The sequence below is a fragment of the Manis pentadactyla genome, chromosome 7, assembly GCF_030020395.1.
Source record: "Manis pentadactyla isolate mManPen7 chromosome 7, mManPen7.hap1, whole genome shotgun sequence".
In the NCBI taxonomy this organism is placed as follows: Eukaryota; Metazoa; Chordata; class Mammalia; order Pholidota; family Manidae; genus Manis; species Manis pentadactyla.
This window is the reverse complement of record NC_080025.1, coordinates 98250236-98272914: the sequence shown is the minus strand read 5'-3', so window position 1 is coordinate 98272914 and position 22679 is coordinate 98250236. Positions and strand designations below refer to the sequence as shown.

Genomic DNA, 22679 nt, shown 5'->3' with positions numbered 1-22679 from the left:
ACTCACTTACTGCACTATTACAAACACAACCTAGCGGTTTTTTTCACTGTCTCAACTCTCATGGTATCTTTAATCCGACTCCTTGAAGCTTTGAATTTTTTTTTAGATTTATTCCTAGACATAATGTGACATTCTCTGACTCTACTTTAAATGTCATCCTACTACATTTCTAGAGTTTGCTGATGACATACAGAAATGCAACTGGCTTTTGTATATTAATCTTATTTTCAAATACCTTGCTAAACTCTATTATTTTGAATACTTTATAGTTTTGGGGGGTGTCTATGCAAAAAATATTATTTGAAAATAATAAGTTTTCTTTTCTCCTTTCCAAACATTTTGCTTCTATAATTTATTTTTGCCTTTTTGTGCTTATGGAACTTTCAATAAAATACTGAATAGAAGTGTTGCTAATGAACACTCTTCCTCTTTAGTTCTTAACTTTTTGTCACTAGGCAGATTTTATTAATATTTTTTTGAACTTTATATTCTGACTTGTTTGGCGTAATTAATTTCAAAGAAATAATTGTGTAATAGCAATAATTTAAAAAGCAATGTCCAATGGCCTAGGAATTTATAATAATTGTAGTTTACTTTTCATTACATCCTAGCTAAAATTTTTTAAAGCAGTCAAAATTATTCCTTTTAGAAGTTTAATCAATTCCATTTTCCTAATTATTGGAAGCTACATCGAAATTCTGAACAAGATCACTCTCCTTCCCAAAAGCAAGTGGTGCTTTCCCATGCAGCTTCTGCCGTGTCTTCAGCTTATAGATACCAAGCTGGTGTAAGATGCCAGGTGGTATTTCTTTGTCTCAACATGGCTGGTAATGGTGAAGTACTTGCTGCCAGAGATGTGGAGCATTAGGCTTGCTAAAGTGGATCGCTATTCCCTGATTTGCAAATAATATATTTACTACTTCAGTATCAGAGATGTTGTTTACTCCTAGTTTCTTAATGGAGAACTGAAGATTTTTATCATCTTGCTATAACATGTATTTGTTACATAATCTGTTACTCTATATGTCTCAGGGCAGTTTCTTTTTACCTATGCACAATTATGCCTGAAGTTTGTCAAATTGTCTTAGTTTGTGACAGGTTCTTTCATCATCTTAGTAGAGTGGAAATGAGGCTTTGTGGGGGACCTGGAGAGGTGCTCAAGTGGTCTTAGACAGGCCAGCTGGGATTCTAGTGCCTAACATTAAAGAGAATGCCTCCAACGTTCAGTGATTCAAAGTAATATTTATTCTAGTGTTCATAAAAAACAAGATTAATGGGATTCCTCCTGTTCCTAATTTACTAAACTCTTTTAAAAAAATCATGGTTATCGAATTTTATCAAATCCTCTATTGAGGTTTATCTCTTTTAATCAGTTAATGTGCTTAGTTACCCATATGGATTTTCTAATTAAATTTCATATGCTAATATTTTGTTGAGAATTTTTACATGCATATCCTTGAGTGAAATAGCACTAAAATTTTATTTCTTAAAATATTTTTTACACCCAGGTCAGTTGGCCTCAAAGATGACTAAAAGAGAATTCCATCAGTTTGGCCTGAATGAATAAATGGAATTATGAGCAGCCTTTGGGACCAAACCTACATGTAAGTTGAAGAACTTTAGAATTAGCTACAATGTCTAACTTACCTTGGTCTTGACAGTTAAAAATAAGAGATCCTTAGATCTCATCTTGGATTTTCACTAAGCACCTCAAGTGACTTTTGATAAAAAGAAGCTGTTGACCATGCTGTGAAAACCACCACCCTGGTAGGGAGCGCTCCTGGCTTCCATGTACTCTCACAGCAATGCAGAGGACGAGTTGAGACAGGCCCAACGGGACTACATGGAAGCTTTTTAGCCCAAGTTAGGAGGCTAAATGCCCCTTCCTTCCCCATAGTACCTCTTAGTATTATGACCACAGATTGACCAAGACAGTCCTTGTTTATGCCTATTGTTCCAGCATAATTAAATAATCGTTTCCCTTTTCACTTTAAAAAATATCTCAATTTGCGTATGTTTTAGCTTTCCATTGGAAGCCTTCACGTTACAGCCTCTTTCTTTTTTATGACAAGGATAGGCCTGAGACTGCCTCAGGCATGGATGATCTCTACTACCCTATTTCAATCTCCCAGTTCCAAAGGCTAAAAAGAACCTGAATTTGAGAAGGCATTAAGTTCCAGAAAAATTTATGCCTAAAATTGGATTACATATCCTTGCATTTCATGCTATTCGGACCAGTTTATCAGGTGCAGAATCCATGAAGGAATTTGGGCCAAAGCCCTAGCTATGAACATTACTGTTAAATATTAGCTATTAAAAAGGTTTTTTTTACCTGTACAAGTCCATTATAGCCATGGTGACTTAGTAAGAATCCTGGAGCTTGGACCACCAGGGAAAAAAAAATCTTTCTATCACAACTGACACATAACAATAAAAAATAAATAAATCTTAGTTTCTACTTTTCCAATCTACTCAGGTCCAAATGGAAATGTGCCAATTAAGGAGTAAAGTAGTCTGAGAAATATTAGTGATATGAAATGTCTAATTCCTATACTATTTCTTTCATGAGTTTTTTTCCTTGAAGATGAGGTCCCTACCTTCATTTCAACTGAAGTTCATGGCAAGCCTATTTATTTTCAGAAGTCCAATTTACATACTAAAATTCACAACTAAATATTTTATCCTCCAAAGAACATAGAACAGGTATTCATCACATTTCAAAGAACTGTACTGAAATATAAATTCTCATGTTAACATTATAAAAGTAAGTACACTGGGAGTATCTTATGTAAAAAACAATTTCATTCACAGGTGCAAAAATAAATTTGTGGAATAAACTTTAATAATTAAAGACATCAATCTAAGACACTGATAAATATTTCCTACTTGTACATTATCTAGTGTTGAAAACCCTCTCCTTAGTTCCAACACTCCCAACATAGTTGTTGACTCTTTCTTTGCAGTGATTCATTCCCCTTCCTTTACAGTCACCATTACACTACTGCTACCTCATCGCCACCACACGTAACAGCAGCAGGACCTACTTGTCGAGCACTTGCTGTGTGCCAGGTCCTGGCACTCTTAATCCTGCAACAATCTTCTGAGAAAGGAAATACCATCCCTAACTATATAAATGAGAAAATGAAGCACAGGGAGGAAAGCTGGTGAGGGGCAGCACAGAACCCACGCAGCCGTCTTCACTTCCATTGGGTTATCTTTCACCAATCACCCACGCCTTTGAAAACCTGCTTCATGGTGGCGCGACCATTTCTCTGCCTTTCATTCAACATAATGAGGCTAGAGGATCACTACCATTAAAACATTCCCTCGTCCAGTAATCTATTTCACCTAAAAATCAGTTACAAAAACCAGATCAAATGCGTACAAACCAGGTGTTCAAGATTCTTCTCAAGCTGTACCCATCCTCCCTTTCTGGTCTCATTCTCCATTCAGCCCATCACGTGAACACAATGCTAGGGGTGATTGGGACTACATTCTTACCTTCTCATGGCAAGCACTACAGTGTCTGGAACATAATGGTGTCAAAAGCGCTTGCTAGATTAATGACTAAAAGGCTTTATAGTTTCTCTGATATCTAGCATTAGGTTCCTAATGCCAGAGCTCATTGTGTTCCCAAAGAAATTTCCTTACTGCCTCCTTAATGACATAGTATTAACTGTTTAAAATTTCAAAAATTCACCCATGACAAAAGAAGGCAATTTAGAACAATTAGACAGTTTTTCCTCTTCTCTTTAGCAAAAGAGTAGCAACCAGTGGTTGGTATAACCCAAAAGTGTGATTAAAGAAGTAAAAGTATTGTTAATATTACCAAAAATTTTATTACTAACCTGTTGAGGAGTAATGGTGTCTCTATAGCTTGGTAAAATCTTTAGGGTGACACTTCCACTAATATTTTTTAGTAATTCTTGTAACTCCTTTGGATTGCTTCCAACCTCATGGCCATTGACTTCTTTAATAATATCTCCCACATGAAGCAGACCTTGTCGATCTATCATTCCTCCATGAAGAATTCGGGCGATTACCAGATCATTATTTTCAACCCTAAATGTCACACCCTAAATGAAATAAGGAATGGACTTATCATTGATTTTTAGATTATTAGGAAGAAATCTTAACTATTCATGAAGATATATGTATTTTCTTATATATAAAAAATCATGAATGCATATAAATGTATATAAAAATCATGAATACATATATGTACGAAAATAATTGTAAAAGTTCATGAATATGTATATATGAGAAAAAATTCTAAATGATTAAATTTTTTCAACTTTTCCCATGTTCTCTCCTGTCTCAATATTCCAATCTCGTTAAACTATATGCAACTGTGACAACATATACCACCCTGTAAGAGGACTTCACGGTAAGGTTAACCTTAAAAATGAAATACGTACTAGACTGTATTCCACAGGATAAAAGAAGTTCAAAGGAGCAAGAAAAAAATATCTGTGCATTCTGATGGTCTTGTTTCTGGCTCTTCTTTTTTTCCACTTCACTTTTCTTAAAGTCAGGACCTAAAAATAATAACTCCAGCGGGAACAGTATACTCACTACTCAGAGTCCTACCATGTCTTCAATTTTTTTTTTTTTTTTGAGAGGGCATCTCTCATATTTATTGATCAAATGGTTGTTAACAACAATAAAATTCTGTATAGGGGACTCAATGCACAATCATTAATCAACCCCAAGCCTAATTCTGAACAGTCTCCAATCTTCTGAAGCATAACGCACAAGTTCTTACATGGTGAACAAGTTCTTACATAGTGAATAGGTTCTTACATGGTGAACAGTGCAAGGGCAGTCATATTACAGAAACTTTCGGTTTTGATCACGCATCATGAACTATATATAATCAGGTCAAATATGATTATTCATTTGATTTTTATACTTGATTTATATGTGAATCCCACATTTCTCCCTTATTATTATTATTATTATTATTATTTTTTAATAAAATGCTGAAGTGGTAGGTAGATGCAAGATAAAGGTAGAAAACATAATTTAGTGCTGTAAGAGGGCAAATGTAGATGATCAGGTGTGTGCCTATAGACTAAGTATTAATCCAAGCTACATGTCTTCAATTTTTAATAACCATTTTCTTCTGTGTTTTGTTTTTGCCATTAGCAAGCAACCTGAGTTCATTACTTCAAAGGGTATTGAAAGAAATGGAGTAGTTATCTCCTGAAATTTTTGCTACACAGTGGCAAACTTCTTCTGGCCTCTGTTTTGGTTTGACTTTTCATTTGCGTTTAATTTTGTGTGTTAAATCAAGTCAAGAGAGCATCAGCTGTGTATTTATAGACAAGCCCAAAAAGGCTGATAAAACAAACATACATGAACTAAAGTTTTCCTAATAATACAAATTATTAAAAGGAAAAAAAGTGAGATAGTGACTGAGCCACAAACATGTCAGATTTCAGACTTAAAGAAGGCACTGATTTATCTACTCACCAATGGCTCCCCAGCTCTTTTGTGGATACCAAGAATACGAATGGCATCTACTGGTAGCAACTGATTATTGATAGAAGAATTATTCATTTCTGGGCTTGATGGCAGTGAATCATAACACTTTGATGCCACAATATCATGGGCCTCTAAGAGCGACTATAAGGATTCAAAACAGTCTGTGGTTATTAATTACTGACAGAATAAGTTACTAAAAATAACAGTTTATTATCCCAGGGGAGTACTAAAAATTTCAAAGGCCCACATTATTAAACTCCCAAATATAAGTTAAGCAAAATGTACAGAGAATATTTTAAAGAAATTTAAGTATATATCATTTTATTTTCATAACAGTAGTATACTCCTTGTTTTAAAAGATTTGAAGAGACTGATAAGAGTTTTGTGACTTTTTTTAAAAAACTGGCATGTTCAATGGAAACTAAACCTAGGTTTGCAAATACGGTGCAGCAAAAACACTGGACTTCATTGCCACACCACTGTCACTGCCATCAGCAACATTCAAATTCAAATGGCAGGGAACTAATTTTAACCTAAAATTCTTACATTAGTAATATTGTATTTTTTTACATGTACAAAATGTCTGTTAAAAAGATGTCCAATTGGAAAATGGATAAATATCAGCATCTAATATCAGTGATGAGAAATTTAACATTATCAATAAAAGTTTTAGTTGATAGAAGATAAATTTTGGGGGAGAGAAAAAAACAATGAAACAGTAATGGTCCTGAATACACTTTTGTCTATTACATTTACTGTGCATGTGCTACTATGGATGACTTTGATCTAGCTTTCTAGGATTTTCTTACAGTTTTTATTTATAGTGTAAATGTGTGTATTCAACACAAAGCTGAATCTAAAAAAATTTTTTGAGTGGGTGGAATGCAAGTTCAAAAACAAATCTAAATAGAAGGTAGTGAGCAAATGTCAACAGGTTCAGAATAGAAGTTATCAAGTTATGGGCTTAATTGGTAATTTCTAGTTGTTTTATGAAAATATGAAAATTTCAGGAAGAAAAAAATTCACAAATCCCTATGTAAGGATTATTCCAATAAATGCTGGAAGTTACTCAAATCTCTAACCTGGGCTGCTGAGTTTTCACTGTGTGCTCTCTCCTTGGGGAATACTATCTACTCTCAGGACCTGAACCATTACCTAATTGTTGATAACTACTAATTTTATATCTCTAGCCCAGAACTCCCATGAGCTTCAGATCCATACACTAAGTATCTGCCTGTAACTGCCCAAAATCATGATAATTTGAAAATCAAAAAGAGTACAGATTGTGGAGGACTGAAACATACTGAATTAATGAAAAATCCACAATTCCGCAATGCTATTTAAAAAACAGAAGGAATGAAAAAACTCATTTGTTACAATTTGAGACCACTGTTTTAAACAATTCTTTACTTCAAAAACTGCTAAAGGAAAGGATCAGGCATTTCCATGACTTTTTAGTATGAAATGCATTTAGGGTACCTACATAGCTCAGATGAGGAAGAAAAGTCCTACTTTATACAAGAACACCCACTACTAAAATGCAGAATGAGAGAATTTGAAAAATGTCTTTTTGCAACCTCTAATGAAAATATTGATTCAGGCAAGGACTATTAGGTTTGTGTTCAACAGTAGGTAAGTGGTTGATAGGAAACAGCATTTGTATAATGCTAGAGTATTAACACACCAAATTACTTCCTAGTGGAGAGGATTAGACTGTCATTGCCCTTAATCAAGGTACCAATCGCAGCATCAATAGTGATGGGCCAACCAGGTATTATACATCTTCTGATACAGTTTAATTCATGTTGCATCATGTCACTTAAAATGTATTCTAGCTCTAAATAATTAACTTCAACCATCAACCTTTTAGATAGAACTTCTTTTTACAGGAAATAGAAAGGATAACTTAACAACACAGTAAAAAAGCAACCAGATAAATCCAGAGAGTGGGACATTCTGAAGGACAACAGCCTGGTCTCTTCAAGAGATCAGCATCATAATCAAGGGAGAAAGGACTGGCCCAACTAAATACTACACATGGACCTAGGATCGAAAGTCTTTAGTATAAACCAGCTAGAAAGAATATTTTGATGTCAAATGGAGATGTTTGAATATATATATATATATATATGTGTGTGTGTGTGTGTATTAGATGAGATGGAGGTCCACTGAAACATAACAGTGGAAATCAATAACTGAAAAAATGGTTACAGAATGGCTTGTACAAATTATCTCAATCAGTAAAGAAAATAAAAGTGTACCTTTATGAGGCAGTATATACAGAGAAGACAAGTAATGATTCTATAGCATCTTACTACACTGATGGACAATGACTATAATGGGGTATGTGGGGGGGACTTGATAATAGGGGGAGTCTAGTAACCATAATGTTGTTCAAGTAATTGTACATTAACGATATCAAAAAAAGAAAAAAAAAGTGTACCTTTATGCATAGAAAAAACATGGAAGAATCTGTGCTAAGACACTACAGTAATGATCTGGGTAGAATGCAACATCTTGATTTTTGTATTTTTGCTTGCCAGTATTTTCTAATTTAATATACTTATTAAAAATATATGGCATGCCTGAAAGTTCTACCTAGATGCTTTTGAGGTATCACAAAGTTCATGTGGCCAGTTATGTTAACATTAACATGTCCCAAACAGTTTCTCTTCATGTTCCTTATCCCAGTGGATGCCATTCATTATCAGAAATCCTATCAACTTCCCAAATGCCTCTTCTGCAACTGTCACATGTAACTATCACCAGTTCCACTGATTTTACTGCTTAAAACTTGAAAATTCTCACTTTTCCCACTGTTTGTACTGCCATCACATTTCTTGCCTTAGTACTTTACCGTTTTGCTCAACAATCTGACCTTTCCCTGTGTAACACCTACCTTTCTCTGTCCCCATCCAGTTTCCCACTGTCCCCAGGATAAAGTCCAAATACCTTATAAGGCCTCAATCAACTGTCCCCAACATAAAGGATGTCTCTGACATGTCTATTTTTTGTACCTAAGATATGCTGATTCATGTAGAACCATCTCACTATAAATCTTCACGTTTTGTAGTTATCATTGTTAGACACTCACAGAAAGTTTAGAAGAAAAGCAGAGGTGTTGTCATTTGATTTCCAATGTCAAGATTTGCGGTGAAAAGCAGGTGACACTTCATTCTTCTATCCCAGAACCATTTGTGAAGTAGTTCATTCTTTCTCCACTAAAATGCTGTGTCTTGTCATAAATGAAGTTGCCCTCTAGGTCTGATGTACTGCTGGGGTTTCTATTCTCTTCTATTAGTTGATGTTTCTAATGCTGTCCCAATAACACACTGTCTTACTGATTTATAAGAAATCCCTCCCCCCACCTCCAATTTCTCTTCTAAAACTGATTCTTGTTAATGGATTAACTCTTCACTGATAAAGACCAGTGCTTAATTAGCACTTATTTTTATACCTATGGTAAGTGTGTTATGTAAGAGTTTCTGTCTTATACAGCTTTATTTTGTTCTAAAGTCATTCAATGCACCCTAGTCTTAGAAGCAATACTGAAATGTGTAGTACTGGTCACAAGGAGAGCTGTCTCTAGTATGTGGGTCTAATGGTGAACCAGGGCTGTTTCTTTTCTAATTACATGAAGGAAAATCCATTTCGATGTATTTCTATGACAGACCTTATATATTTATGCAGTATGTACTAGTTGTATGGTCTGTTTATATATCCTCAGCATATCATATTAAAATATGTAAGTTGGAATTTCTATATTTATTAAATGGTCCCAAATAATTGTAAAAAATATCACCTTAAACTGGAACTTTACTACTAAAAAACAGTACTTAGGGAATACACTAGACTTGGGAAAATGAGTGATAGGATAAGTTTACCTGGAAGTGAGGCTCTTTGAGTATACCAACCAGTTCTGCCACATTTTCATCTACATTTATTAAAGGAGTGATATCTTCAAGAATTTCATTGACTAATTCCAAGTTATTATCACTGACAGCTTCTAGTTTTGAATCTTCTAGCCTCTCATGAGCCTGAAAAGACAACAGTATATTAAAGTACTAACACACATTGCTCCAGACTATTTTTTTTCTTGATTTCTTTTTTAAAAGATATTACTTAAAGGTTTGATTTACTGAAGCCAAATTTAATATTTCAATCAGAGGCAATATATAGATTTTATAGTAAGTGTTACCATGCAATATAATAAATCTTGGCTCCTATTCCTATCCTAAAAGTCATGGAAAACTAGTTTTTATAACAAAACATGAAAAAACTGAATAGGCCAGATTGACAATTTAAAAAAATAGTACCCACCCAATACAATTTTCTAAAGACTTTCTAGTCTAGGCTCAAACTCTAGATGATATTGTTTATGTCTTATTAAAATAAATGATTAACATAATAAAGAATAGGAACATAGTAATTATACAGGTTATGATTAAAAATAATACAAATTATTTAGGGAAGCTTAGAATCCTAAAGTTACCATTTTCCAGTTTTGAAAATCAGCAGGAAAAATGTCAATTCAGGGTAGCCAACTCTTGAACTGTACCTTGAAGGACCACATGATTTCATTAGGGGAGATGCCCCTCATGTCTTTACGTCTTAAGCTTTTCTTTTTTTTTTTAAATCTCACAATCTTTTCCATGGAAAATGGACTATGAATTATACTGTCACAGGAAATAAATAGTCCTAATTATCCTTTAATAGTGAGAATAAAGCAGAGTTTTAAATTCAAACTGAGAATGAACACTAAGCAGTCTCCATCTTTTAAGTGTTCTTTGTTTCCTGATAAATGGTTGTTGTCTGGTTTTTAAGATAGGAGAAGCATAATTATTAAGATTTAATTTATAAATGAAACCATGTAAGAAGACAAACCTTAATATTTTAAGATTCATTTCTGTAAGGGCTGAAGAAAAATCTAAAGTTTCAAGTGGTAACAGTGTCAGTTAAACTTTACCTGATACCTATAATACTTTAGATGTTATTTCTACCATAAAGTGGATTCTTCAGAGTCCAAGTACACATTCTTATTTTTTAAATGCCATTTTTTCATTTAAGTGTATTTTTTTTCTTGGTGATTCACAAGAGTGGAATAAGTCTTCAAGTGGAAGAGGAGGCTATCTATTAAGCAACATTTTAAAGAAACACCTTAGAAGAAGAAATTTTAAGTCATATGAAATGAACTGATAAATTATTTGTTACTAAACAAAGAAAAATGTCAGGAGGCCAAATGTAATTGAAATAGAGGAGGGGTTTCTATTAGATTTATATAAGAAAAATTTAAGAAGACTAGCATATGCCACATAAAGAATGAGAATGGATAAATTTGTAATTTCTGAAAGTATAATACAAACCTGATAAGGATAGGATGATGAGGACAAATACAAGGAATGATTATCACAATTGGAAAAAACTAAAATAGTGTAATTAGTTAACTTAGAAAACAAACTAGAATCGCTGTTTTACTACAAATATTTGTTGTTAACATATACCTAATTTAGCATTATAGCCTTGTAATACTCTAATACTCTCTGGTTGTATAAGAAAGCTTAAGAAAAAAAGGAAGGAAAGAACCTTAACATTTATTCAGGGTTTTTTTTGGTGCCAGAAACTATATTCTCAGTGCAGTGTGTGTGTGTGTGTGTGTGTGTGTGTGTGTGTGTGTGTGTGTGTGCATCCAGCAAAGGTAGGTATGTTATTACCACCCTCACCTTACAGACACAGACACTGATGCTAAATGAGATAAAATGATTTGCTTGAGTTCACAATACTGCTAAGTGGCAGAGTCAAGTAAACTAATTATTAAGGCGTGACTGTTTACCTACTAAAGGTTATCTGACTTTGTCACTCTATAGACAACCACTCTTAACATCATATTGTAGTTTGTTTCTCAACCTAATACATGTTACATTCTCGTTTATTTAAATGTGTGATATATGCTCTTATTGTTAATTGAATTGTTGCTTCCTAGCATGGCTCCTCTAGTCCAGATATGTGAAGTTAATTCTGTTCCACCAAATCTATGCCCCCAGTTAGTTTATACTCCTACAGTTCAAAATACCACCCATTCCTCTACCCTTTGGCCCTTGGCTCTATGTAAGAGCTATAAAGACCACCTGTTTCTCAGGAAACAGAAAATGACTGCTTACAATTTTCAGGTACTATGTAAATATGTTTTTTACAATACCCTCTTGTTACATGATCAGCATATTGTAACAATACTTAAGACACTGATAGAGTTTGGTTCAATTCAAGACTTTGGGATAAATAAGGAACAGAAATGATCACTGACTTGAAAATTCTAATATAACTCCCTTCCTATGTTCTTCTACCTTATTGCTCTCAAATTGGGTGAGGACAGGTGGGAATGTGGAAAGACTAATGGCAAGAGAGAAAGATGAAGTCAAGAAGGAGAGAAATATGTTATAAAAACAAACAAATATCCTTGAAGTTTTTTTTTCACACCAACCACACAGACTAGTTCTATGGTAGGAAAGATGGCACAATTAAGAAATTCTCAGAGGAAGAAAAAAATCTTTTTAATGAAACTGTAATTTTAATTATATTAACAAGAAAAACCAATTTCTGAAGTGCAGTTGGGTTCAATCAAGACCAATTGTACTTTTTCTAAGAAAGCAAATATGCAGGTCCATAGTTGTTAAAATGTAGCTTTTTAAATTCTAAGCTACTGTGAAAGAGGTTGGGACCTCTATTCACTTTAAAGTCAGAATTTAATAAATAGCTTTTGAGAAGCAAGTACCACCCACCTTGAATTTAATCAAACCAAAAAAGGACAAAGGAAACACTGAAAACTGACCAGTGAGACTGGAGAATCATGAGCTATCTAAATAAATGGGTCTTGTTTCCTTTAAGGAAAAGCATTATTAAAAGCTAGCATAACTCAATAAAAATATATTCCATCTGTCACAAGTGGTTGGAAGAACATACTTTGTCTGGCTTTGCAGAACACCTGGAGCTGATACAATTATAGTCTAGCTTTCTTGTATGCCCAGTTCTGAAAATCTTATTAGCCACAGCACCTTAGAAAAATGAGCTGTAAGAGAAGAAATAGTTCCTTTCATAACTTCTGGGTTTTCCCCCAAGGACACTTCAACCACACTTGCAAACAAACAAAATTTTTAACACAAGTTCTGGGTTATATCTAAAGTGACAAATACTATTATCTAGTAATGATAATAGCATTATTATTATGTATAGTAATCTTGCCTTTCTCCCTGAAATGAGAAACAAATTTCATAAATTTTGTTTCCGTCTTCTTAGAACATAGTTAAGTATGTAGTGGTTGTTCATTATTTCTTGAAAAAGCTATGTAAATGGGAAGTAAGTTTGGCTGTGGTCAAGAATCATTCTCTTTTTTAATTCTACAGACTTTAGAACAAGAAAAATCAAGGTAAGTCCACAAATAGTAAAAAATAAGTAAGAATTTGAGCAGAAGGTAGAAGTGAGACAGAACAGAGAAGTCAATTGCTATTTTGCTACTGTGCACATTACATAATTGTTTGGAAACAAAAAATTAAAGGGTGAAATAAGTATAAATAAATTAGAACAATTCTCTAATGAGTAAAGAACTTGTCTTCCCTAGATATTATCTAGTTAACCAAAAGGAGTCTAAATTCTTAGATTAGACAAATTTTATCTCAAAGTACTCAGGGAGCTTCTAAATAATACTGCTGAGCCACTCAGAGATATCTGTAGAATTAGGGAAACACACAGATATCAAAAAAACTAGAAATAGGTAACTGTCAAACTTTTTAAAAGTAGAAAGAACTTATTAAAGCCCAGCTTTAATATTTAGGGGAAAAAAATTAAAGAATCTTTTTTATAGTTTTTGAGTGGGAAAGACCTTTCTAACTATGGCAAAATCTGGAAGCTATAAATTAAACAAAAAAAAGGCCAAATAAAGTTAACTACATGAACATTAAAATTTTCTTCGGTCAAAAATCAGCAAAGTCAAAACACGAATGACAAACTAGGTTCAAAATACTTATAAATCATATTATAGACAAAAGGTTAATTTTCCTATATATAAAGGATATCTATAAAGTATGAAAAAGAGCAACAAGATATTAAGGGCTATGAGGACAGAATATGAACAAAAAATTCATAGAAAAGGAAATATAAATACCTCTTAAAACATATGACAAGATACCCAGCTTCATTCATGGTAAGTGCAAACTAAAACTATAATGAAATACTTTTTTTCCCCTTATCTATTAAGATACCATGCCAGTGAGACTTTGGTAAAAGACAGGCATTCTCACGCATCTTTCTGGTGCGAACATTCTAGTGAGCAATATGACCATATCTACCAAAATGACAGCGATTCTTCTAAGGGTTACCCAAAGATCTATATATATATACATATGTGCAAAATAACATGTAGCAAGACTATATATTACAACATCATTTGTCAGACAAAATATCATCTGAATATCTATCAGAAAATAGATTTAAAAATTTGTTATATTCACACAATGAAATATGGCACTTTTATAAAAAATGAGGTTGTTCTATAGGTAATGATATGGAATCATATGCAAAGTATCATGATTGTATATAAAAAAACTACTATTATATTTAATAGTTAATACTCCTATATTTAATAGATGCCTTCCTCCTGAGACTGGGAACAAGATAAGGATATCTAATTTCACCATTCTATTCAACATTTGTACTAGAGGTTGTAGCCAGGACAATTAGTCAAGAAAATTAAAGGCATTCAGTTTGCAGAGGTAAAACTATCTTCATTTATAGATTTGTATTTAAAAACCCTAAGAAAAGAAACCCATTAAAAAACTATTAGAACCCTTCAGTAATGTTGCAGGATACAAGATTAATGTTCAAAAATCAATTGTATTTCTATACACTAGTAATGAATAATCTGAAAATGAAATAAAGAGAACAATTACATTCACAATAGCACTGAAAAGATAAAATACTTGAGTAAATTTAACAAAAGTAGTGCAAAATTTATACTGAAAACTACAAAACATTGTTGAAATTATAGAAGATTTAAAGAAATAGAAAATCATTTCATGTTCATTGATCTGAGGACTTAACATTGTTAAGATGGCAATACATCCAAGAATGATCTACAGATCCAATACCTATTGCACCTAGCAGAGTTCTTTACAGAAACTGACAAGTGGGTTCTTAAATTTGTATGGAATTGCAAGGGACCCAGAACAGCCAAAATAATCCCAAAAAAGAACAAAGTAGAAAGACTCACACTTCCTGATTTCAAAACTTACTAATAAAGCTACAGTAATCAAAACAGTGTGGTGCTGGCATAAGGACAAATGTATAGACCACTGGAATAAAAATTCCAGAAATGAATCCTCATATATATGGTCAAATAATTTTTACAAGGATGCTAAGAACATTCAGGGGTGAAAAAAAAGGTTTTTTTCCCCCAACAAATGCTGCTGGAAAAACTGAATATCCACATGAAAAAAAAAAAAAAATTAAGTTGGACACTTACCTAACACTACATAAAAAAAAAATCAACTCAAAATGGATCAATGACCTAAATATAAGATTCAAAACTATAACATTCTTAGAAGAAAATATAGGGCAAAGCTTTTCACAGCGTTGGATCTCGCAGATTTCTTGGCTATGACTGCAAAAGGCACAGGCAACAAAAAAGAAAAATAGGTAAACTGGACTTCATGAAAATTTAAAAATTTTGTGCACCGAAAGACAGTGTCAGGAGTAAAAAGGCAAGAAACAAAATAGAAATATTTTCAAATCATGTATCTGACAAGAGATTAAAATCCAGAATATATACAGAGCTCCTAATATTCAATAAAACAAAAAACAAAAACAAAACAAAAAAACATGATTCAAAAATGGGCAAATGACCTGAATAGATATTGTTCCAATGATATACAAATAGCCAATAAGCACATGAAAAAAAAATCAGTGATTATGTCAATAGAAACCTCCCATATTGAAAATTAAAGAGTAAAAGGAATGAAACAAATGGAAGAGAAAATATTTAAAGACTGGGACAGTAACAAAAAAATGTAACATAGACATAATAGAAATACCAAAAGGGGAAGAGAGACAGGAACAGAAGAAATATTTGAGGTGAGAGTAACTGAGAATTTCCCCAAATTAGTAATAGACACCAACTTATAGTTCCAGGAATCTCAGGGAACTACAAAAAGTCTACACCTAGCCATATCATATTCAAATTGGAGAAAATCAGAGACAAAGAAAAATTCTTGAAAGAAGCTAAGAGGAAAAAAAAACATTTTATTTATGGAGAAGCAAGGATAAATAATGGTACCAGACTTCTCTTCAGAAACCATGCAAGCAAGAAGTGAAATATTTAGTGTGGAAAAAAAAAAAACTACCAACCTAGAATTACCTATTCAGTGACATCATCCTTCAAAAATAAGGACTTGTCAGACAAACAAAAATTGAAGGAATCTGTCACTAGTAGATCTGCCTTGCAAACAATGTTAAAAGTTCTTCAGAAAGAAGTGATATAGGCCCCAAATTCAGATCTCCAGAATGAAAAGAAGAGCATTAAAGAAAAAAATAAATAAAGGTAAAATAAAATATTTTTTAAAACACTTAATAGGTAAGTTTGCTCAAAATAATAATAGCAACAATGTATTTGGTGACTATAGTTTATGGTTAAATGAAATGACTGAGAGCAATGGTACAAGGGATGGGAGGGAGACATTAGAAAGGCTCTGTAAAAAGGTAGTTACACTACCTGTGAAGTAAATATAATGTTATTTGAAAGTGGACTTAGATTAGTTGTAAACATGTTGCAAAACCAAGAGGAATACAAAAATATTTTTTGAAGTATAACTGATATGCTAAGAGAGGAGAAAAAAATGAAATAAAATAAAATGCTCAATTAAAAAGATGGCAGAAAATGAGTGGAATGCATGAAAAAAGAAACAAAGAACAAGGGCCAAATAGAAAATAGTAAAAATATGTTTGCTAGTAATCTAGCAATATTGATCATTGTTTTCAACATGAATGGTTTAAATACACCAATTAAAATTTAATAAGACTTAGAACGAAGAAAATTTATACTAAAGTCTTTTAGTAAGATAAGAAAATAAGACTCAAGTATATGTTGTCTAAAAGAAACTCACTTTATAAAGATACAGGTACATTAAAAACAAACATATGGAAAAAGATATATTGTGCTAACATTAATTAAAAGAAAGTTGGAGTAGCTATCTGAATTTCAGGCAGAGCAGTATTTAGAGCACGGAAAATTATCAGGAACAAAGACAGACATAATGATAAAGGGGTCAATTCCCCAAGAAGACACAGCAATCCATAACGTTATGTTCTCAACAACAGCATCAAAATATGTAAGACAAAAATGTGATAGAACTGCAAGGAGAAACATTAATCTATTGTAGTTGGAGGCTTCAACATCCCTGTATCAGTAACTGACAGATCCAATAGGCAGAAAATCAAGGACAGAGTTAAAATGAACAACACTATCATTCAACTGGATCTAATTGACATCCACAGAATACTTCACCCAGCAACACCAGAATGCCTATGCTTCATAAACTCACTTGGAACACTCACCAAGACAGGCTACGGTATGGGTCATAAAACACACCTTAACAAGTTTGCATGAATAAAAACCATATAAAATATTCTCAGACCACAAATAAATTCTGGTGGAATTAAACCAGAAATAAGTAACAGAAAAATACCTGGAAAACCCCAAAACACTTTGAGACAAAACAAGACACTTCTAAATAGCACATAGGTCAAAGAAGAGTCTCAAGAGAAATTAATATTTGAACTAAATGATAATGAAAATGTAACTTACAAGATTTAAAAATCAATCATCTAAACTTCTACCTTAGGAACTCAAGAAAAAACTAATTAAATTCAAAGTAAGTAGGAGAAAAGAAATAATAAAATTTAGGGCAGAAACCAATGAAATTTAAAACAGGAAATCAATAGACAAAATCAATGAAACTAAAAGCTAGTTTTTTGAGAAGATCAAAAAAAATTGATAAACTTCTTACCAGCTTAATTAAGAACTAAAAGAAGACACAGATTTACTAATGTCAGAAATGAAAGGGGCCATTACTACTTATGTCATGGACATTAGAAGGTAATAAATACTATGAACAATTCTAGGTCCACAAATTTGATAACCTAGATGAAATGGAATTCCTTGAAAGACACAATCCACCAAAACCCAAAAAAGGAGGCAGAAGTAATCTGAATAGTCCTCTATCTTCTAAAGAATTAAATCTATAATTAGTAACTTTCTTAAACAGTAAGCACCAGGCTCAGATAGATTCACTGGAAAATTCTGCCAAACATACAGGGAAGAAGTTATACCAAAATCTCTATAATCTCTTCCAGAAAGCAGAGAAAACACTTCCTAAGGCCAATATTACTCTAATATCAAACTCAGACAAAGATGTTACATGTTATTATGCTTTGTCAAAACCCATAGAATATATAACACAAGGAATGAACACTAATGTAAACTATGGACTTTAGTTAATAAAGTTTTAGATTTATAGAAAAATTGAGCAGAAAGTAGAGAGAAGTTTCATATACTCTGCCCCTGCCCCCAGTTACCTTTATTCACATTTTGCATTAGTGTGACATATTTGCTATAATTAATAAGCCAATATTGATATGCTAGTAACTAAGGTCTATAGTTTACAAAGGCCACTCTCTGTGTTATATATACAGTTCCATGGGTTTTGACAAATGTATAGTGTCATATATCCACCTTTATAGTATCATACAGAATAGTTTCCCTGCTCTAACAAGGCCCTGTGCTCCACCTATTCATTGCACCTTGCCACTTTCCAAAACCCTGGCAACTACTTATTTTTTTCTATACTGTCTCTATAGTTTTCGCTTCTTCCAGAATGTAATATTTGGAATCAGTATGTAACCTTCTCAGACTGCTTCTTTCATTTTGCAATAGGAACTTAAGGTTCCTCCATGTCTTTTCAAGGCTTAATAGCTCATTTCTTTTTATTGCTGAATAATCTTCCACTGCATGGATGTACCACCCTTTGTTTATCCACACAATTACTGAAGGACATCATGCCTGCTTCCAAGTTTCAGCAATTATGAAAAAAGCTACATGAAAAGATGTAGGTTTCTGTTGGACATAAATTATCAACTCACTCAATAAATATCAGGAAGCACAACTGCTGGATTGTATAGTCTACTTTGCTGAGCTTTGTGAGAGACTGCTAGACTGTCCTCCAGAGCAGATTCCTTATTAGGATATACGTTTTCCAAATATTTTCTTCCGATCTGTAGCTTGTCTTTTCATTTCCTTAGTGTTGACGTCTAAACAGGAAAATTTTTTCTTTTAATAAAATCTAATCAAATTTTTCATTATGCTTCATCCTTTTTTGTAAATTATCTAAAAGGTCTTTCTCTAACCCAAAGTCACTAATAGCTTTTCCTTCTTTTAGAAATTTTACAGTCTCAGCTTTTACTTTAAGATCTGTGACCTACTTTGAGCTAATCTTTGCATACTGTGTGAGGAAAAAGCCAGCGTTCATTTTTCGACATATGAATATTCAACTGTTCCAGCACATTAATTGAAAAGATGATTATTTCTTCATTGAATTACCATGGCACTATTAACAAAAATCAGTTGATCATGAATGTGTTGGTCTCCTTTTGTACTCTTCTGTGCCATTTATTTCTATGTCAATATTGCACTGTCTTCAGCACTGTGGAGTCATAGCAATCCTTGAAATCAGGTTGTGGAGGACATCAAACTGTGGTCTTTTAGAAATTTTGGCTTGTCTAGGTCCTATACAAATTTCAACAGAGTCTTGTCAGCCTGAAATTCTGACTGGGATTATACTGACTCTTTAGCTTAGTTTGGGAAGAAACGACATCTAAACATTACAGAGCCTTCCAAGTCCTTCATGTTTATATGTATGTATGTATGTATGTATGTATGTACGTATACATGCTTTTAATTTCAGCAATATTCTTTAGTTTTCAGTGTACAGGTCTTGCACATATTTTGTTAAATTTATCCCTATCTCTTTAAATTTGTTTCTAATTTTTCATTGCTAGAATATAAAAATAGAATTATGTAGACTCAGCTTATATCCTGTGACCTTACTAAACTCACTTATTGATTCTATGGGTTTTTTGTTAGGATTTTCAATATAGATGATAATGTCATCCTTAAAAAACAGACAGTATGTTTTTTCCTCTTCATTCTGTATGCTTTTTATTCATCTAATTTTCATTGCCTTTTTGCACTGGCCAGGAACCTCAGTATGAAGATGACCAGAAATGATGAAAGTTGAGCAGAAGTGAACTTAGAAAGAAAGCATTCTATCTTCCACCATGAATTATGTTAACTGCGGGTTTTTTTAAATAGAAGCCCATCATCAGATTGAGGCAATTTCCTTTTATTCTGAGTTTTTATCAGGAATGGATGTTAAATTTTGCAAAATGCTTTTCCTGCAACTATTATAAGCACGATTAGATTATTTTTCTTATCATGTCATTAAAATAATGACAAATATTTATTGATTTTCAAATGTTAAGGCAGCCTTGCATTTTTTTAGACAAAACTCATTTGGTAATAGGATATTATCCTTTTTATTTGTTGCTGGATTTGATATGCTTATCTTTTTTTTTTTTTAAGAATGTGAAGTCTATGTTCATGAGGGATATTATTCTGTGGTTTTCTTTTCTTAAAATGACTAGCTAGTTTTGATATCAGGGTAACACAAAGCCTCCTGAAACAACATGGGGAATGGTCCTTTCTCTTCCTTTTTTTCTGGAAGAAAACATGTAGAATTGCTATTATTTCTTCTTAAATGTTTGACAGAATTTTCTTGTGAAGGCATCTAGGCTGGAGCTTCTTTTGTAAGACACTTTTAAACTGCAAATATTCAACTAAAAAAACATAAAACGCTATTCAAGTTATCTACTCTTATGTAGGTTTCAGTAGCGTGTCTTTCAAGGAATAGTCAATTTTATCTCAACTGTCATTCATATATGAGGATTTTCCTGATACTTATGTTATTTTTAGTTTAGTATTAGTCTGTATTAGTTTCCTAGGTCTGATATAACAAAAGAGTTATTTTCATACTTACTACTCTGAGTTTCACTTAGGATGCCTCTATTAATGTGTCTTCAAATTCACTAATCCCCTTTTCTGTGATGTTTAATCTTCTATGAAAACCATCAAAAGAGCTTTTAATTTCAGATACTGTATTTTTGAGTCCTTGAATGTTCATTTGATTTTTTTTTTATTCTGATTTTCTAGTAATAGATTGACTGTCTTAATTTCTTTTCTATTAAAATATATTAATTTATTTTAAAAAAACTGTTCATAAACTCAAAGAAAAGGGTCATCTATGGGACACCTGTTTTTTTTTTCCCCCATGATAATTAGCCACTTTCCTGACTCTGCATGTCTAGCAAGGTATGCCTGTTTCCTCAGCAATTTATATCCATTTCTCCCCTACTTTTGTACTGAGAGTGTTGGCCTACTGACACTTAATGTATCTTTCCTGGGAGCAAAAGTCTTCCCTTACTTCCTCCTGGGATTTCTTTGTCTTCATTATAGGAATACTGAACTATTATTGCTTCTATTTATTGAAGAACTGCTTGAATGCTGGATACTATTGGATGATCCTATTCTTAATTTCATTCTTATCATCAAAAGATTGCTGTAACACCTTAGCTGCTCAAGTCATGCAGCCATTTCACTGTTAAGAATAATGAGCAAGATGATCCTCTCAAAGGCCAGTATCAATGGCACAAAAGACAATACATTTTTCACACAGAAATTCTTAAGAGGGCACACCCCTACATCTCGTGCTGTACTAAAAGAGCACAGAATTTGAAGAAGAAAGATGATCTAGTCAAAATTCATCTCTGTCACTTACGAGAAAGTGACTTAAGTGAATAACTTTTCTATGTTGAGTCAGTTTTCAGTTCATAAAGTTATTGCTTTATAAAACAGTACAATATATTTTAAAGACCTTTGTAAACTATGAGCATGTTGTAAAATGACTTAGGTAATTTTTTTTTTTAGTAAGATATCATTGATATACACTCTAATGAAGGTTTTACATGAAAACCATTGTGGTTACTACATTCACCCTTATTATCGAGTCCCCACCTTCATACCACATTGCAGTCACTGTCCATCAGTATAGTAGGATGCCACAGATTCACTACTTGTCTTCTCCATGTTACACTCTCTTCCCCATAACTCCCCAAACACCATGTGAAACAATCATAATATCCTTCAATACCCTTCTCCCTCCCTACCCACCTACACTCCCACACCTTTCCCCTTTGGTAACTGCTAGTCCCTTCTTGGAGTCCATGAGCCTGTTGCTGTTTTGTTCCTTTAGTTTTGCTTCATCATTATATACTCCACAAATGAGGGAAATCATTTGGTACTTGTCTTTCTCCCCCTGTCTTATTTCACTGAGCACAATACCCTCTAGCTCCATCCACGTTGTTGCACATGGAAGGATTCCTTTTCTTCTTATGGCTGAATAGTATTCCATTGTGCATATGTATCACATCTTTATACATTCATCTACTGATAGACACTTAGGTCGCTTCCATATCTTGGTTACTGTAAACAGTGCTGTGATAAACATAGGGGTGCATATGTCTTTTAGAATCTGAGAACTTGTTTTCTTTGGGTAAATTCCTAGGAGCTGAATCCCTGGTTCAAATGGTATTTGTATTTTTAGTTTTTTGAGAAACCTCTATATTGCTTTCCACAATGGTTGAACTAATTTACATTCCCGCCAGCTGCGTAGAGGGTTCCCCTTTCTCCGCATCCTCACCAGCATTTGTTGTTGTCTGTCTTTTGGATGGTGGCCATCCTAACTGGTGTGAGGTGATATCTCATTGTGGTTTTAATTTGCATTTCTCTGATGACTAGCAATGTGGAGCATCTTTTCATGTGCCTGTTGGCCATCTGAATTTCTTCTTTGGAGAACTGTCTGTTCATATTCTCTGCCCATATTTTAATAGGGTTATTGGCTTTTTGGATGTTGAGGAGTGTGAATTCTTTATATACTTTGGATGTTAACCCCTTGTCAGATACGTTGTTTAAAATATATTCTTCCATACTGTAGGATGCCTTTTTGTTCTACTGATCATGTCCTTTGCTGTACAGAAGC

General features: G+C 33.2%; 1 protein-coding gene across 7 annotated transcripts in view; it reads right to left on the bottom strand.

Moving 5' to 3' along the window:
* The window catches only part of PALS2 (protein associated with LIN7 2, MAGUK p55 family member), a 165756-nt gene that overhangs the window by 56773 nt on the left and 86304 nt on the right, over positions 1-22679 (bottom strand). For all 7 annotated transcript variants that reach the window (XM_057504588.1, XM_057504589.1, XM_036877876.2 and 4 more), the window contains 3 exons: positions 9372-9524; positions 5476-5628; positions 3849-4076 (listed from right to left, as the gene is read on the bottom strand). In XM_057504588.1, coding sequence (XP_057360571.1) covers positions 3849-4076; positions 5476-5628; positions 9372-9524 — 534 coding nt within the window. The remainder of the gene's footprint in view (positions 1-3848; positions 4077-5475; positions 5629-9371; positions 9525-22679) is intronic.